This window comes from Equus przewalskii, chromosome 1 (genome assembly GCF_037783145.1).
Source record: "Equus przewalskii isolate Varuska chromosome 1, EquPr2, whole genome shotgun sequence".
Classification (NCBI taxonomy): domain Eukaryota; kingdom Metazoa; phylum Chordata; class Mammalia; order Perissodactyla; family Equidae; genus Equus; species Equus przewalskii.
This window is the reverse complement of record NC_091831.1, coordinates 31,779,487-31,798,690: the sequence shown is the minus strand read 5'-3', so window position 1 is coordinate 31,798,690 and position 19,204 is coordinate 31,779,487. Positions and strand designations below refer to the sequence as shown.

At 41.5% G+C, this 19,204-nt stretch overlaps 1 protein-coding gene across 5 annotated transcripts in view; it reads right to left on the bottom strand.

Moving 5' to 3' along the window:
• Positions 1 to 19,204, bottom strand: part of MMS19 (MMS19 homolog, cytosolic iron-sulfur assembly component) — a 31,004-nt gene that overhangs the window by 10,939 nt on the left and 861 nt on the right. For all 5 annotated transcript variants that reach the window (XM_070559858.1, XM_008531839.2, XM_008531840.2 and 2 more), the window contains exons 2-8: positions 9,540 to 9,588; positions 7,139 to 7,239; positions 6,253 to 6,338; positions 5,799 to 5,873; positions 5,313 to 5,382; positions 4,797 to 4,925; positions 4,646 to 4,707 (exon numbers count right to left, since the gene is read on the bottom strand). Coding sequence is in view for 4 of the 5 variants with exons in the window: in XM_008531839.2 (XP_008530061.1) it covers positions 4,646 to 4,707; positions 4,797 to 4,925; positions 5,313 to 5,382; positions 5,799 to 5,873; positions 6,253 to 6,338; positions 7,139 to 7,239; positions 9,540 to 9,588 (572 nt within the window). In the remaining variant the exon portion in view is untranslated. The remainder of the gene's footprint in view (positions 1 to 4,645; positions 4,708 to 4,796; positions 4,926 to 5,312; positions 5,383 to 5,798; positions 5,874 to 6,252; positions 6,339 to 7,138; positions 7,240 to 9,539; positions 9,589 to 19,204) is intronic.

The window sequence follows — 19,204 nt, the reverse complement described above, 5'->3', positions numbered from 1 at the left end:
GCAAAGCCAAGACAACAGAATCCTCAGTAGGCCTAGGGAAAGCTGAATAACTACCCATATACACTGCATAGTCCTCAAAAAGCTTTGCAATTGGCATACCACGTACCTTTGGGATTGGGAGTGGGGTTAGAGAAGCAATCTGACCTCCTAGATTGCCTCCCAACTCCTCCCCAACTGCAGTAGAATCCAGAGGTTTAACTCTCTGGAGAGGGTAAGACAGAGGTCTCTAGTCTTGGAGATGCAGATGCAGTTGAGAGCTTGAGTGATGTACAAAAAAGAAGGTCTTACTGATATGGTACTGAGTGCTGAGATTTTGCAGCCTTTCTAGCCCCATGTGCTTGTAGCCAGACTTCTCCCTCTAGGCAGATCTAAGGTCTTTTTCTAGAAGAACCTGACTAGCCAAAGAGGAAGAATACATTGGGGGTTCCCCAAACTGTCCATGGAAGCCACTCTACAATGAAGCTCATAGGCAACAAGCCCATTGTATGTGCTCAGAGCTCCCACTCAACTTTATAATCCTCACTTTGAAATATGTGCAAACTCCCAAGATTACCAGATATCTGAGGAAAGCATCTAACCTAGAAATAGAGACCAAAATAAATTGAAAAAAACTTGGAGGACACAAAGACCACATATGTGGGAGAAGAAATATTAAAAAATTATATATCATTGGTATTTTTTAAAAAGAAAGTAATTTATCCATGAATTAAATAAGACCAGAATGCTATAAAAAAAAAACCAAAACACCAAAAAACATTCAAAGATCATCAATAACAACAACAAAAGGCCCTTGGAAATTCAAAGCATGAAAGCAGACATGAGCAAAAATCAAAGAAGGGATTATGGGGAGATATGCTAGTCCTGGGCATTTCTGCCCTTAGAGCCACGCCTTGGGCTGACCACTGCAGGCTGCATTTCCCAGGCTCCCATACTGGCCTGGGATCAGCCAATGGGAGGCACCTGTAGAATAATGCAGGGCAGAAGGAAGAGAAAAGCCAGGGTATTTCTTCTCATTCCTCTGATTCAGCTGGCGTCTTCAGCATTGGCAGCATCTTCTCTATGGCTCCAGTTCCCACTCATAGGCCCACTGTGGTTCCAGTTTTTGTTAGATACTTTTAGCCCCTGGGGTCCAATAACATCAATTCTTTTGTTTGTCACCCCAGCCTAAGGGTGGTAATGGCTTCCTGCTCTTGATAATCTCTGGGTTGCCTTGCTATCCCTGTTTGGTTTTTCACCTCTCCTATCACTTGTATAAACAATTTCCTGCATTAAATTATTTGTTTTAAATAGCAAAGTGGTTTCTGTTTTCATGGCTGGACTTTGACTGGTAGAAAAGATAAAATCGTGGAATTCTCTTATAAAGTAACAAAAAGGTGTAGAAAATATGAAAGAAAAGGTAAGAGATTCAGAGATCTAACAAAAGATTAATAGTTCTAAAACAGAAGGACCAGAGAAAACAGGGGAAGAAATCATCAATGAAAGGATACAAGAACATTTCCTGGGACCAAAGGACATGATTTCCAGGCGGATAGGGCCTACCAAGTACCCAATACAATGCATGAAAACACATCATTGTGAAAATTCAATATATTGGGGGCAAAATCAACCTTAATAGCTTCCAGAAAGGAGGAAAAAAGGTGAATACAAACATTTACAAATCAGAAGGAATTTAGACTTCTCCATAGCAACTGAAAACTACAGGTAAATGTAGCAATGCCTTCAGAATCTTGGGGGAAAAGAATTTCCATTGTTGAATTTTATATCCATACTATCAATAAATGGGAGGAAAGAATGAAGATATTTTAGATTTACAAGATCTAAAAAATTTTCCCTCCTTTACACACACTTAGGAAGCTAATGAAGGATTTGCATCACTGACATGTGGCAGTAAACCACAAAATGAGGAATACATGAACAAAGAACATAGATGATCTGATCCAAGAGAAAGGATAAAGGAATCCCAAGGATGATGGTGAAGGAAGATGCAATATCTATTGGGCATTAGAGTTAGGAAGCAAACAGTTGAGACTGTATGGTCAAGTTAAAAATGGTTTTTACATTTTTAAATGGTTGGGGAGGAAAAAAAAACAAAGAAGAATATTATCTGTGACCATGAAAATTATATGAAATTTCTGTGTCCATAAATAAAGTTTTATTGCAATATAGCCACGTACCATAGTCCAGTGTCTCTGGTTGTTTTTGTGCTAGAACAGCAGAGTTGAGGAGCTGCAACACAGACCATATGGCCCGCAAAGCCTAAAACAGTCACTAATTGGCCCTTTACAGAAAAAGTTTACTAACCCCGGCTCTAGAGTGAGCATACAGGAATAGTGAAAGTCAGAGGGCCATCACTTATACAGATGTGATTCACTATGAGGATGGCCTGTGGCCAAGATGGGTTGATAAGACCGTGAGACTATTTCTAACGCAAATAATTACACTAGAGCCAGGTGTCCTATTTTAATTGACAAGAATTTTCTGCTTTCCATAGACTGCAGTGCCGAAAATAACACAAAAATTTGCTCAAATAAGAGAAATTCTCCTATCATTATATATAACCTTGTTTTCCGAAAATATCTCTGAGAAAATATATAAGCAGTTGGGAGTAGTGATTATCTTTAAAGGGAAAATGGGCAGTGGCAGTAAAGTGATATAAAGAGGCTCAATTCTCTATCTTTTAAAAGTTGACTCATGCTCACTGTATTACCTTTCAAAAAAAATGAATGACATACTCTTCTTTGCCCCAAAATTATAAATGCATATATCCCTGTAATTCCACTTTTAGGAATTTATCCTACTCTTATACCTATATATATGTGAAATGATACATGTACAGGGTATGTAAGTTGCAACATTGCTCTTAACAGAAAAAGATTAGCAACAAGTTTTATCCTATAGAGGACTAGTGAAATGAATTAGGTATTTTCATGCAAGGGAATATTACACAGCCATAAAGAATAAAGAGCTAATTTATATACTGATATGGAACACTCTCCAAGATAAGCTGTTAAATTAAAAAAGGCAAAGTACAGGAAAAGTGCATATATATACATGCTACCATTGGTGGTGTAAAGCTTCTGCTTATCTATGAAAAAGCTTTGTAGGGGCCGGCCCAGTGGCCTAGTGGTTAAGTTTGCGCACTCCGCTGCGACAGCCCAGGGTTTCGCTGGTTCGGATCCTGGGCGCGGACACGGCGCCGTTGGTCAGGCCACGCTGAGGTGGCATCCCACATGCCACAACTAGAAGGACCTGCAGCTAATATATACAACTATGTACCAGGGGGGATTTGCAGAGATAAAGCAGGAAAAAAAAAACAAAAAACAAACAAAAAAAAGCTTTGTAAGATAGACATAATTGATAAAACTGGTTGATAATAGAGAAACAAATTTGATGGTAGATAGATTTTTCCCCTTTTTGCAGCTTTTGGATTTTGAATCATGTACATCTATTATCTTTTCAAAACAAACACAAAACAGGGACCTGCCCAGTGGCAACAGTTAAGTTAGCATGCTCTGCTTCGGCGGCCCAGGGTTCGCTGGTTTGGATCCTGGGCATGGACCTATGCACCACTTATCAAGCCATGCTGTGGCAGGTGTCCCACATATAAAGTGGAGGAAGATGGGCACGGATGTTAGCTCAGGGCCAATGTTCCTCAGCAAAAAAAAAAAAAAAAAAAAAAAGAGGATTAGCTCAGGGCTAATCTTCCTCAAAAACAAACACACACAAAATAAAACAAAGCAAAAACAGAAACCTGGTAGCCTAACCAAGAGCTTTCAAGATTTCAAAGGCCTAAGCTCTTCTGAGTTAGAAATAAGGATACTGCTTACAAAAGAGATAAAAAGAATTTCAGGAGAGAGGTGGTCCCAAGCAACATGATGTCAACTGGAATAACCTGGTAAGAAATTCCCTATGGCAAAGATGGCCATGTAACATTAAAGGCAGTGAGAGTCAATACTCAGATGTTCTTTGGTGTGCTGTGATATAACTCCTCTCATTTCTTCCAAAGCACTAATGCTTGCAGTACACGTAGCCATGCATCCCCATACAGTGATGAGACCATCATTATTTGAAAATAGAAGGGAAATCAAGACGCAAAGTGGGAGGAAGGTCCAAGGGGATCAGAGCAAACACCTCCTGTACATACAGTGCTCAACTGTGTCTTCTTTGTTTTTTCAGTTTGTTTCTATTGCCTGAGATGCCCCCTCGGACTCCAGGATCACATCCCACGCATCCCTCAAAAACCAACTGAAATCCTATCTTATCTGCGAAGTCAGTTCCTGCCTACTCTAGCTCACACGAAACTCTGTCTTCTCTGAACAACTATGATACCACTTGTTTTGTCCCATAATCTCATACTGTTACTTAAATGTTTCAACCTCCAAGGGCAGAAATCATGTTTTACAATCCTGTAGCCCTCAGCACTAAGTACATTGTTAAGCAGCTTCAGGAGCCCCCCAGATACCTGGTGAATTGAATCCTTCCTCTGATGGCAAATGCTTCTCTCCACTTCCCAGTTTACTAAAATGGGCAGGGATTGTCTCTTTTTTGTTCATTGCTGTGCCCTCATTGGCTAGAACTGGGCCTGGCACATAGCAGGCACTCAATGAATATTTGAGTGAATGAATGAATGAAAGGTGCTACTTACAGGGGTAAAGTCAATAGGGAAGTAACAAGATGTCACTTCAAACAACTCCTCCACAAAGGGTCCTAAGGCAACAGAGAAAGAATGAGGTTGATTTATAAACTTCACTAATCTGACAAGCCCAACCAGCTAATTCAAAGCTACAAGGACTTACCTAGGCTATAGTCCCTGGAGATGAGGTCATGGACGATGTGGAAGGCCACCAGAAGATTACGGGGATCCTTTTCCCCATCCATCACCTGGATGAAGCCAAAGGTGAAGTCAGCTCCTAGGCCCTTGAGCTCTGAGGAGGAGAGAACAAGGTCACTACTGCCCCATGGGATAGAAAGTTGGAGCTTTCTTCTGGTCTGTGTGCTCCCTCTGCTATCACTGCCCCCACTTTCCTGCCTCCCAGAGAAGACCCTTTCTGTTTTCCTATTCCAAGAGAGTACTCAGTGAAGAACAGATGTGCCACAATATATCACTGTCACAGAGGTAAGAATTTAAAACATCAGCTCAAACTCTACCGTTCCTTTACTGAGGAGTGAGTGGACCCTCAGTTTCCCTTTATCGTTCTCTCTCAGAGTATTGGCTCTTCTATATAACCCTCAGGCTAAAACGAGTCCTGGTAATGAGGGGGAAAAAAGGATGTGCTCACTTTTCAGATCTCCCAGAGAGCTCTGCCTCTTACCTTCTTCCCGGGTTCGCATGAAGTTGGTGATGATACTATAGACAGTGTGTCGGTCCACCTGTGGCAGGGACTTGGGGGTGGCAGAGAGAGGAAATAAGCTAAGAAAGTCCTCAAAGAATGCCTCAGCTGACAAAACTACTTCCTGCTCTACAATCTCTAAGTGGACAGTGCTTATACCAGTATAAGGTGAACCAAAGAGGAAATGGAGAGAAAGGATATGGCTATTGGCCCAGGAGTATGGCAGTGGGGCCAATAACCAAAACCTGTCTGCTGTATGCCTTACTTTCTTTAGGTTTAAGAGGACACAGGTCAGACATAATGGCATGCCTTTATCTCCTTATATAGTAGCAAGAAATAGTATATAAACATGGTCAAAGACCCGAAAGAGTTCAGAACTTAGAAGTCAATATTGTTTTGCCATCTAATTCTAGTTACATTAAGGGTTGGGAGAAAGAGGAGAATGCCAAAGCGATTGTTATCACTCACCTGTACGTGGACCTCCTGGAAGATGGCTTTAAGCACAGAGACAGCCAGCCCTGGGGGCAGGGACACACACAGGCTCTGGGGGAGAAGAGAAGATATGTGAGCACCAAGAGAATTCTAGCACGGCCTTCAAGACACAACTCTGAAATAGGCCTAATTAGCTACAATGGGAATCACAACATCCAGGTTCAGGAAGAAGTGCTAACAGTGAGAAGTGTGGTCTCTTTTCTCAAGCTGATTACTTCTCTGCAGCTCCTTCCAGTTTGGATCTGAATGCTAGTCCCCAAAGGACACTTTTACTCTCTAGACTAAAAACAGAAGTGGCTGACACTAGTTTAGTCCCACATTTGGGCATCTTCTCTCAGCACTTGAAGTCTCATCACTGAAGGGCAAGAAGAGAATTCACTGGAAAATGGCTCCTCAAACACAGTATGTAATGAAAAAAAGGAGAACTCACTAGTGCCCTCAAACCCTGCAGGACAGATGGGATCACAAGATGATGGTCCTTCAGCCGATTCTCATAGAACAGGATCAGGTGTACAACTGCACAGACCAGAAATTCAGCCATTAGTTTACACAGGCTGGAGGAGGCCCCAGCTTTGCTCCTTCCCAGAGTTTGTAAGGGATGTTCCTGCTTGGGTTTCACTACACACTCTCTCCTTCACCACGACATATGTCCTATGCCCTCCCACTGGAGAGTGCCTTGATCAGTCAGGAAAATAAGTGAACATCTTTTATTATCCATCCTTACAGAGGTCCACAGTCAAACCCATTCTTGACCCCAGAACTGCCCTTCTATAGAACTGGGGTTGGCAAACCTTCTCAAAGGGCCAGATAGTAAGTATTTTAGCCTTGCATGACACAGTATCTGTCACAACTACTCAACTCAGCCGCTGTAACATAAAAGCAGCATAAAGGATAAGTAAATAAATGGGTGTGGCTATATGCTAATAAAACTTTATTTATAAAAACAGGTTATAGTTTGCCTCTCCTGCTATAGAAGATAAATAAGTTGTTGACTTTTTCCCTGAGGACTTCAAAGCACTTTGATATTTCATTATTCTCCCACTCCATCTATGAAGCACTACTTTGTCCATTTTACAGAGAGGGGAAGATACACTGAAAAAAACTGTCTAAGGCTACATTTGAATTCCATGTGTCTTGTGTCTCAATTCTTATCACCTCTGCCACATATACGAGAGAGGAATGAAGACCTTGACTTAGTATTTCCCAGATATCTTATGCCCACTCCCCGCTTCCCTCCCTGTAAAGTTGGCTTGAATCGACAAGGAAGGCCTTGGCTCAGCAATCCAGGAAGACACTCCTACTAGTGATGCCAGTACCTTCCTTCTCCAGGAGCAAGGAGTGACACTGGAGTAGCACCTGTGACAAAAGCTGGATTCCTCGTGCCCGAGTTCGGGGTTCTGGATTCTCTAGAGAGGACCTGGCGGAAAGTAGGTTAGAGAGAGCCTGTCATTACCCAGTTCAAACTTTTGAAGAAATAAATTATTTTACAATTAGTTACACTCACCCCCTGGGCATGGAAGCCAGCCCAGGGAGGTGTTCCAGAGGTACTTAGCATTACAGATAGCAGTAACCCAGAGCCTAAAGAACCAACCCCCAGATTGATCTGCCATCATTAGAGGCACATGTGACACCACAGCCAACAGAAGTGTCTGTCTCTAGGCAGTGACTGGGCACTGGGCTTATTCTTTCTCCCCAGTGGAATGATTGTGACATTCCTCTGAAACAGAGCTTAGCAGCTACCCACAGGGATCAAGAGATGATTGGCAGCTGTGGCTTCTACCAAAACAAGAGGAGAATAAACACCTTACTGCTAAATAAAAAGTGCTGAGAGAAACCACAAGTCTTAGGGAAAAAAAAACTTTACAACTGGAAGTTTACAAAGTAAGGTGGCTGGAATAAAGGTTTTAACTATTCAGGATTATTGATATGGAAAGAGCTGAAGCAACACGGAGGTGATATATCTTCAAAACAGCTCTATAGAGATTACATTAATATACTAAAAAGGAACCTAAGCAACTTAAAGTAGGAAGCAGATTTCTGAAGGAGAGCTGGCCAGGACATTTGAGTGAAACCTCAAGTATAAGGATATCTATAACTAGGGGTAAGGGGGCAAAAATAAGATCATACTGACAGACTCCCTAGGATAGGAACTTGTAGAAAGGTCTCTGCTCAGAAGTAGAAAACTGTGCATTCAGAGCAGTTAGAAATGGACCAAGGCATACAAAGGCTCATAGCAGCATTACCTGGAATAGGGAAAACGTGAAAACAACCCAGATGTCTATCAACTGATGAATGGTTAACAAAATGTGGTATATCCATACAATGGAATGTTAGTCAGCAAGAAATGAAGTACTGATACATGCTACAGTAGGAATGAACTTTGAAAAGATTATGCTAAGTGAAAGAAGCCACTCACAAAGGTCACATATTGGATGACTCCATTTATATGAAATTTCCAGAACAGGCAAATCCACAGAGATAGAAAGTAGATTCGATTAGTGGTTACCAGGAGCTGAGAAGAGGAGGGAATGGGGAGTGACTTCTAACAGGCATTGGGGTTTTTAGGGGGATAATGAAAATGTCTTAAAATTGATTGTGGGGGGGCCAGCCCAGTGGCACAGTGGTAAAGTTCACATGTTCCGCTTCAGCAGCCTGGGGTTCACCAGTTAGGATCCCAGGTGCAGATATGGCACCACTTGGCAAGCCATGCTGCGGCAGGCGTCCCATATATAAAAAAAGTAGAGGAAGATGGGCACAGATGTTAGCTCAGGGCCAGTCTTCCTCAGCAAAAAAGAGGAGGATTCGCAGCAGATGTTAGCTCTGGGCTAATCTTCCTCAAAAAAAAAAAAAAATTGATTGTGGTAAGAGTTAAACAAATCTGTGAATATACTAGAAGCCATGGAATTACATACTTTAAAATGGTGAACTTTATCTTATGTGAATTACATCTCAATAAAGCTGTTATTTTAGAAAATGGACCAAAGCCACAACAACATGAATAGAAAGGCCAAAAGGGCTCTTATGTGGGATAAATGCATAATAGTGACCTAGTTTCTTTTCCCTCCAGTTTTCTAGTTTTCTGTTTCAGAAGATATGCTGGCCATGACAGTTAACAACTTTTGCTAATAAGACTTGTCAATTTAAATGGTCTACCAAGTATGAAATATGAGAAAGCAGGCATTAGACTATAAGCACATACTTCCTCTGGTGTTTGGAATATCTGGTAATAACACTGATCGTCAGCTGTTTCCCTCAGCTTTTTCCTATAGTGGAGATCTGGTGCAAGATCAGCCTCCTGGCAACTCCCTAGGCAAGGCCCAATGGCAGGTCTGAGTCAGATCCAGGCAGACTAGAATCCCATGGGGGCGGTGGGTCTAAAGATGCACAGGAGGAATCCCAGCTCTAATTAAGTAACAGTTGATGGCCCTTAACCACCCACCCACCCAAACCTGCGGGCTGATCCAGGAGCAGATATGGCTCACAGGCTGTGTGCTCCCAACGCTTCCTTAGGAGTCTCAGATGGGTGGCATGAAACTTTTTTCAGGAGAAATACGGACTTGGCCTGAGGTACTGATATGGAACTGGGGGGGGGGGGGGCGGGGGGGGCGGTACTGGGCTACAGTAGGAGACATTCGGGACCAATTAGCTTCTGGAAAGCAGCACTGAACAAAATAAGTTTTTCAGAGTGCACAGGCAGGGATGGAGAAAGGCTCTTACCCAAGGGCTTCCACCACTTGTAACACTGTATAGCTCCCGGATTTCACGTCTAGAGGAAACAAAAGAAATATGAAAAAACAAAACCAAAACCCCATCCCAGGGTTCAATGGCTCCACTTACCAATGTTTCCTGCCCACCCTAGGCTTCTACCATGGGGCCCGCTATGCTTGCAAAGAGCCCCTCCTACAAGAGAAGCCTTTCTATAACACCTCAAATATGTAGCTTCAAGCATAAAAATTGAAAAGGAAGTAAATATATCATCCGTAGATGGCATGATTATATATCTGGAAAATCCAACAGAAACAAGTGAAAAAATATTAAAGAAAATAACTCATCAGAGTGGCTGGGTACAAAAGTAATATTACGAAGTTAAGAGCCTTCACATATATACACACGAAAGTCTGTAAAATGATATAAAGTAAAAAAGATCCTATTTACAATAGCACAAAAAAAGAAAAGAAAAGGAAATACCTGGATATACATTTAACAAAAAACGTGAATATCTGAATGGTGAAAACTTCAAAGTACCGTGAGGATCACAAAAAAAACTTACACAAATAGAAAGGCATGCCATATTCTTGAAAGATTCAAGGTGACAAATCTCCCAAATCAACCTATAATTTTAAGATATCTCTATAAAAACACTAGTAGAATTGTGGGGGGAACTAGATAAGCTTATTCTAAAGTTAATGTGCAATAAATAACACCTAATTGGACAGGCAAATTTTGAAAATGAGTAATTGGGGGGGAGGGAAGGTAGACCTTACAGATAGTAAAAAGATTATTATAAAGTCACAATAATTAAAATGGTGTACACTTTTGAAGAAACTTGAAATTTCCCACAATAAAAGTAAAAAACAAAAAACAACCAGTGTAGTATGAATTCATATTCAGACAAAGAAATCTATGGTACAGAAACAGAATAGAAAGTCCAGAAAGAGACACAAATACATATGATAATACGATTTTTAACATCATATTTCAATTAATGGGAAAAACACAAATTATTCAATGGTGTTGGGATGATTGGGGAAATATTGGGGAAAAAAATAACATTGGCTCTGAATCTCTCACCAAAGTAAATTTTAAACGGATTAAAGAAAAAAAGCATGAAAGAAAATTTCTAAGTATAACAAAATCCAGAAGCTATTAAAGAAAAGATTGGTTAAGGGGGCCGGCCCGGTGGCGCAGCGGTTAAGTTCGCACGTTCCGCTTCTCGGCGGCCCGCGGTTCGCTGGTTCGGATCCCGGGTGCGGACATGGCACTGCTTGGCAGCCATGCTGTGGTAGGCGTCCCACGTATAAACTAGAGGAAGATGGGCACGGATGTTAGCTCAGAGCCAGGCTTCCTCAGCAAAAAGAGGAGGACTGGCAGTAGTTAGCTGAGGGCTAATCTTCCTCCAAAAAAAAAAAAAAAAAAGAAAAGATTGGTTAAAATCAGCTACATTAAAAAAATGGATTTTCTGCGAGGCAAAAAAAAAAAATCATAAGGCAAACTGGGAAAAAAATATTTGTAACTGTTGTAACAAAAGGCAATTTTGCCAATATATAAAGAGCTCCTACAAATCAATGAGAAAAAGACCAAAAACCATTTTTAAAATGGGCAAAAACAAAAAAATGAACAGGTGTTCCACAGAAGATCATTACCATATTCACAATAAGAGAAATGCAAATGAAACTAGACAAAAACTTTTCTTTTCCTTTCTGTGAGAAAGATTGGCCCTGAGCTAACACCCATGCCAATCTTCCTCTATTTTTTTATGTGGGACACCACCACAGCACGGCTTGATGAGTGGTGTGTAGATCCACGCCCAGGATCCCAACCAGTGAACCCCAGCTTGCCAAAGCAGAGCAGCAAACTTAACCACTATGCCACCGGGCCAGCCCCGATCCTTTTATTTATTTAATTAATTAATTTATATATATTTTTTAAGATTTTATTTCTCCTTTGTCTCCCAAAGCCCCCCGGTACATAGCTGTATATTTCTAGTTGTGGCATGTGGTACGCTGCCTCAACGTGGCTTGACGAGCCGTGCCATGTCTGTGTCCAGGACTCAAACTGGCGAAACCCTGGGCTGCTGAAGCAGAGCAAGCGAACTTAACCACTTGGCCACGAGGCCGGCCCCTATCCTTTTATTTTTTAAGTACTTTATTACTTTCTAGCACCACAAAATACTACAGGCTCATCTAATAATTTCCTTGCCCTAGCCCTAGAATCAGCCCCTTCTCCAAGAAGCCCTGGTTCCTTTTAGTGAAGAACGGTATTAGAAACCAAGATCGGGGTGTGGATGTGCTGTTTGCTCTTGGGGTGTCACTGGTTTTGGGCCCTCTTAGTAGAGAGAGCTGGGAAATATATGTGGGTATTCTAACCCATGTATACGCGCACATCTATCATTGTTTCTGTATCTATCCATATATATTTTAAACTAAACATATCATATTAAAGTCTCCAACTCTAGTCCAGTACCAAGGGTTCATTCTAGCCTTCCCTCGTGCTTATTTGTAATTTCTTTCTCTGACAGTGAGAAACCTGGTTCCCATTATCTACCGTGTATTATTTTTTTCAACCCTAGTATAGCTATAAATTAGTTTCAGAATCGTCAGCCTCTGTGAGAAACAAATTTATATGAAGAGTGCAGTGTTTACGTACGTATATGAAGAGTTTTGTGTTTAGCCTTACAGTTTCCAGACAAAATAGTGTTTTCCAGAGTCACTTAGATCAGCTCTTTTCTCCCACCCCTTTTACTGAGGACATGTCATACACCAGTAACACAGTCAGATTCATCTGTCAGTCTGCGTTCCATCTTGAGATGGGAGACTTCTCACTGTGTATTCTTTTGCACCCTTTCAATGTCATACCATGTGAACACATTACTTATTTTTTAAAATGCAATTTTAGCAGCACAACAGTAATTCACATAGATCTAACAGAAATATCTTAGATTATATCTTCAAGGGAAAAGCAAAGAGTAAAAGGTTAGCAATCTTCCTAAGGGTTTGGTTAACACAGGGTAGTTCTAGCTCAATAAGGTGTGGCAATCAGGGAATTACTCCCAACAGCTTGTTGAGTTCCCAACCAACCTACCTCTGAAAGCAGGACCTAATTGATTAGCTCTTGCCAACACTGGACTTTGGCTAGAGTGAAAAAGAGGCTTGAGAAAACTCCCAAATGTCCAGTTCCCCTTAAGCCTGTGGTCTTGGAGCAACAGCTGTGAGCTGAGCTGGACAGAGGCTCACGCTGGTACTAGAGCAAGGAGAAGCCCAGTCCACCCGACTGAGGAAAGGAGCGCTCCAGTCAGGATTCAAAGCTCGTGACTGGCACCAATTTAGACATCAGGCACTCCTAGCCCTACTCGTGCCAGGATGTGGAAGGCCCAGCTGCTGCCCTTGCTCCTGAGAAAGAGCCAAGGGAAGAAAACGCATAGGCTGTGGGGTGGGGGAAGGGGCAGCAGCCAGACAAATAGAACAAACCGAGGAACTGATAGCTGGGTTCTACACCCAATTCCTTAATGGCAACACAAGTGAAGAGAGAGACCCATTTCTGGATTATAAGCCGTAAAAGAGTATTTCACCATTTGGGAGGGTGGAAAAGAGTACTTCTTTGGGAAATTTTTGGCTAGAGCCCAGGAAATTGCTGAAAACCCATCTAAAAACTAATTTCAGTAGCAGCCACAGAAGTTAGTAATTGTACCTAGGAAGCTACAGGAGACTGATAACTGTCACTAGCAGAGAACATCACTGAACTGAATCATTCTTCAGCAACACCATCACAGGCCACGGTGGATGCTGGGCTAGGCTCTATCTTTGGAAATACCTCAAGTGCTGAAGGACAAAGACCTGCCTAATACTAATAGGCCCCACTCACTTGCCTCTAATTTTTTCAGTTTTCAAAAAATTGAGGTATAATTTACATACAGTGAAATGCATAGATATTAACTGTATAATTTGATGAGTTTTAACAAAAGTATACCAAGAGTAACCAACACCTCACTCAAGATATAGAACATTTCCATCAGTGGAGAAAGTTCCCTCATGCCCCCTACCAGTGAATTCCCACCCCTCTAGGTTGCCTCAAATTTTATAAATGAAAAAGACTTCTTCAGCATTCGGTATACATCGTTATGAAACTAGAGGCTTTATAATTACAAAGAAACATCCACTTGCATGTGATTCCTTGAATCCCAGTACATGGGTGGACTCTCCCGACAGAGCCTTTCAGTCTTCCTATCTTTCACAAAGATCCCACCTTGAATTAGCACAGCACAAGCATAAAAGAAAAGTGAAGTACAAAAGCAATACAAAATTAAGAAAAAACCAAGAGAGATTATTTCTATTAGCTTCATAGCTACCACAAAATAGTAAATAAGAGTTAGGAAAATGGTGACTAAAGTGGCAAAAAACTAGAATTAGTATTTTGAAGATGTTTTCTCAAAGGTGACTAACACCTTATTCTAGTTCTGTTGAGTCTACTTCAGAAATGTCTTTCAAATATAATTCTTCCTTTTCATCCCTATAACTGACAGCGTTCAACGCCCTTCTCTTTTTAGTGAAAAGTGATAATGGGGCCGGCCTGGTGGCACAGTGGTTAAGTGCGCATGTTCCGCTTCAGCGGCCCGGGGTTCACTGGTTCGGATCCTGGGTGCAGACATGGCACCGCTTGACAAGCCATGCTGTGGTAGGTGTCCCACATATAAAGTAGAGGAAGATGGGCACAGATGTTAGCTCAGGGCCAGTCTTCCTCAGCAAAAAGAGGAGGATTGGCAGCAGTTAGCTCAAGGCTAATCTTCCTCAAAAAAAAAAAGGTGATAAAAATGTTCTGGAATTTTTAGATAGTGGTGATGGTGTGGAACATTGTGAATATACTAAAAGCTAATTAACTGTACACTTAAAATGGTTAAAGTGGTGAATTTTACCTTAATTAAAAAAAACCAACCCTTCCAATCTGTCCATAGTCTCTCTAGAATCACCTCTCTAAAACGCACAATTACTTCCCTGCCCTCCAATCTCCATCTGTTCCTTATTCCTTAAGACCTGACTCCGTGGCTTGATGTCCTTCACAATTTAACCTCACCCTTCATCATGACTCCTATTATGTAGTCACACGAAATCCCAATATATCAAGCTCTTTCATATCCTTAATCCTTTAAACATTCCCTTGGATTGGAATGCCTCTTTCCTGGCCTTGTCAGTTTGAGAAACTTCTACTCTTCAAGACCCAGCTCAAATGTCAACTTTTTTGTGAAGCCTTTCTGGAAGATTCCCAAAACAGAATTATTCTCTCTTTTGTGTTTCCTTCATAATTCTTTAAAAAAATTGTCATGTGTGTTTTCACTTAGCCATTCAACATTTATTGAACACCTACTACAAATTAGGTACTGTGTTAGGGCTGTTGACAAAATATACACAGGAAGCTTTTAAGGAGCAGACAGTCTGTTGGGGCGGAAGGACATTTAAAACAATCACAGTGTAACAATCAGTGTTACCATAGTGATATAAACAGAGACTGGGTTAACATAAGAAAAGAGTAAAACTCGGGTTTATGGACCATCCCTCACCAACTCCAAGTGATTAATTCGCCTAACACTAAGTTCTCCCAAATGAAAAATACCTGAATATCTGGATGTACTGTTAATTATTGCACTCCTGGGATGAAAGAAGATAATAAAGAGTTAATTTTCCTAAGGTTAGTCTCACTGGCATTAAGGAAAAATAAGTGTAAGTTCCTTTCCCTACAGAGGTAGGTCTAAATTTTTCCAATGTGTACAAGATTTGCTCTCTAAAAATGGACTTACTAGCCCTCCTAACTACCCACACTTTCCCCAGCAGGGCAGCAGTTCGTGAAGGGCACTGAGGAGCTGTCAAAGGAGTATTTATATGAGCACTGACATAGAATGCACAATCAGACCTCTGTCTGATGGGGTTGCAGCCTCTTGAGAATCTGGAGTAGCAGCCAAGGAGGGAGGTGGAAGGATGTGAAGGAGCAGGAGAGAGAAAAATCCCAATCAGGACTCCGTTCCGATCAAGTTCCCAAAAGGCCCTTTCTGCTGAGGATGCCACAGACATTTCTCAGAACTGTTCTTTAACAATCTTTTGGTTTCAGGAATAGAGGTCTCCTCAGGGAACCACAAATGTGGGAAAATACAATATAATAAAGACTAAAATGAAGGAAATCCAAATAACTAAGAGGAAGAAAATTTATATTCATCACTTGTAAATTCAACACGTCCAAAAATCACTCTTCAAAATCAGCTCCTTTCCCAACCTTCATTTTTGGACAAAGTATTTCTCTTTTGCTCATCTTCAGGCTCAAAAGCTTGGGGTCATCTTAAAGTCCTCCATTTCCTTGAAGCCTTATAATTAGTTAGGCCTTAAATTCCATAGATTCTTCCTTCAACATCTGTTATTCCATTCACTTATGTAGTTTTTATTGTACACCTACTTATGCTAGTCTCCAAGAGACTCTGGAGGTAGAAATGGGAGGGTAGGATGTGGAGACGTATATAGAAATAGCTACTAAACAAGTCTGCTAACAAGTACACGAGCGGTAGATAAATAAGTACCACCAAGATTCTGAAGTGTGAGATGATGATGTCTGGCTGTTGTAATCAGGAAACGTTTAGGGGCAGACAGCGAGCACTCAAGCTGGGCCTTGAATCCTGGGTCTAATTTTTTTTTTTAAGATTTTATTTATCCTTTTTCTCCCCAAAGCCCCCCAATACATAGCTGTGTATTTTTAGTTGTGGGTCATTCTAGTTGTGGCATGTGGGATGCTGCCTCAGCATGGCTTGATGAGCGGTGCCACGTCCACACCCGGGATCCGAACCGGCGAAACCCGGGCTGCCAAAGTGGAGCGCGAGAACTTAACCACTCGGCCATGGGTCCGGCCCCTAGGTCTAACTTTGATTAGATGGAGCTAGTGGAGGGAACTGGGAAGGAAAGCACTCAGGGAACAGAAAAACAAGGTGGCTGCCTGGAGCTAAAGGTCTGGGAGGAGAGTGGTGAGAATAAAAGCTGGGGCCAGGTGCTGGCAGCCTTTGAATGCCTGGCCGAGAAGCCTTTAACCCTTAGGCTGCCAAGTCATTTCTCTTTGGTCATTTGCATCTTTTTATCTGACACCTACTTTCACCAGGAACTCAGGTGCAAAACAAAGTTGGTGGTAGCTGCCTTTGGGATCACAGGGTGTTCCTTCTTCATTTACAGTCTGTAGGAGGGGCTGCTGCTGTGAGTGGCTGAATAGAAAGCTGGTCCCTTTAGCACTAACAAAGCTTGACTTGCGCTGGAGGATTAGAAGGCACATCTTATTGTGAAGGTGCTTCCAAACCCAGTCAATCTTCAACAACTCTAACCAGGTCTGTGACCTAAGATTGAGAATACCAATTTAATCTTTCTCAAATTTGCCTTCATTATATGATTGACTCCACTGCTCAAGGATCTACAATGACTCCTACTACCTACAATAGGTCATTCAAATCCCTCTGCCAAGAATCCAAGGTTATGCATAATCCAACCGCAGCAAGCCTTTCCAATCTCATCTGTCACTACCCCTGTTACTCATCTGTTACTACCGACCTGCTTTCCTAGACAGGAGGGCTAAATTACAACAGGGTTAATGTTACAGTCTTAGCTGAGCTGAATTAAATTTAAACCAGACAATGGTTTAGGCCATTTTTTCAGACATAAAAAATACAAATTTTACAAAAATATTTATAAGAACCTGGCAGTCTTTATTTATGCTGTCTTCTCAAGTGTGTTCTGAATTTGGAAAATTCAAAATTATTGTGTTCATAATGTATAAATGTGAAAGAACAGTTACAAATGACACTGATATAGTAATATTCTTTATCTTGTAGGGGGCTGTGCTGTATAGGTATATGTATTTGCCAAAATTCATGAATGTACATTTAAGACTTGTACACTTTATTGGATATAAATTTTACACCAAAATAAACTGTAAACAAACTCTAGTTAATGATATACATACCAAAGTATTTAGGGGGAAATGTAACGATATCTGCAATTTAAAGGTTTTATTTTTTCCTTTTTCTCCCCAAATCCCTCCGGGACATAGCTGTATATTCTTAGTTGTGGGTCCTTCTAGTTGTGGCATGTGGGACGCTGCCTCAGCACGGCTTGATGAGCAGTGCCATGTCCCCGCCCAGGATCCGAACCAGTGAAACCCTAGACCACCACAGCAGAGCGCACAAACTTAACCCCACTCGGCCACAGGGCTGGTGCCAATATCTGCAATTTAAATGGTGGCTCAGTATGTGATAAAGCAAGTTATATTAAAATGTTAATGGTAGAATCTAGATGGTGGGTGTATGTGTTTCTTATGAAATTCTTTAGACTTTGCTGTATGTCTGAAAATTTTCATAATAAAACACTGGGGAAAATGACAGTGATAACACACTGTCCTTGTTAATAGTAAGCACTGATGCACTATTCTTTATAAAGCTGTAAGAAGCTAAGCTTTTTTTTGTTTTAAAGCTTGGCACCTGAGCTAACAACTGTTGCCAATCTTTTCTTTTTTCTTCTCCCCAAAGCCCCCCAGCATATAGTTGTATATTGTAGTTGTGAGTGCTTCTGGTTGTGCTATGCGGGACGACACCTCAACATGGCCCGACAAGCAGGGCCATGTCCACATCCAGGATCCGAACCAGCAAGACCCCGGGCCACTGAAGCAGAGCGCAGGAAGTTAACCACTCCGCCACGGGGCCAGCCCCAGAAGCTAAGCTTATTGTGATGGCAGCATCAGGCATTTGCTCCTTGATGCTTTCACGCCACCTTGCACATACTTCTTATAGTCCTTTTCATGGTGTAGCATACTATCTGTTGCATGACTGTCTCTCCCACCACACTATGAATTCCCAGCAGGCAAAGATCTAGTCTAATTTGTATTTATATTCCTATTGCTTTGCACTGTGTTTGGAGAATAAGATGTGTTCAATAATGGTGGAAAGATTGAATGAGAGTGGAATATTGCTAAGGACCAAAGTATTATACTTCTAGTAGATTTACTTCATTCATTTCTCACACATTCTAGAAATTAATATGTTCAACTTTCAAGAGAAATGTGTCCTTCACTCTTCCACAAGCATGCAAAATTTCCAAAAACAGAGACAAAATCCATCTGTACTTAAGAGATTTTGTATTCTATTACTTAAACACGACGTCTGAAGGCCTCCTAACATTCAATAACTTTTTAGGTTTTTTTCTTAAAAGAGTGAAGTCTCAGAATTCCAAGGAAATCTGGAATTTGTTTTATTCAAATCTAGATAAGCTGTCAGAACTAAGAGATCCCTGAACTGGTCAAAAGCAGGAAACTGGTGATCTGGAGAAAAGATAAAACCAAACACCACATAAAAAAGTCGTGAACAAATTAATCAAGAACTTTACCAAGAAACGGATGGAGACTCTTAGGGAGGATGCGCAAAACATCTCAAACTCTCGGGCATTTCTCCTCCTCTCTCCAATAACAGCCAGTCAGATAGCGGGCCGCCCGGCCACTCCCAACATGCCACGCGACTGGAGCTGATGCCGCTGAAGATGTCGCTTCTCACGTCAACCTCCCAGAAACAAGTGCTTTGGCGGCGTGAGCACCTGATTCTGAACTGGAGCACCTGGGTCCGAGTCCCAGCTTCCTCACCCGCCTGATCTGCGAGTCTC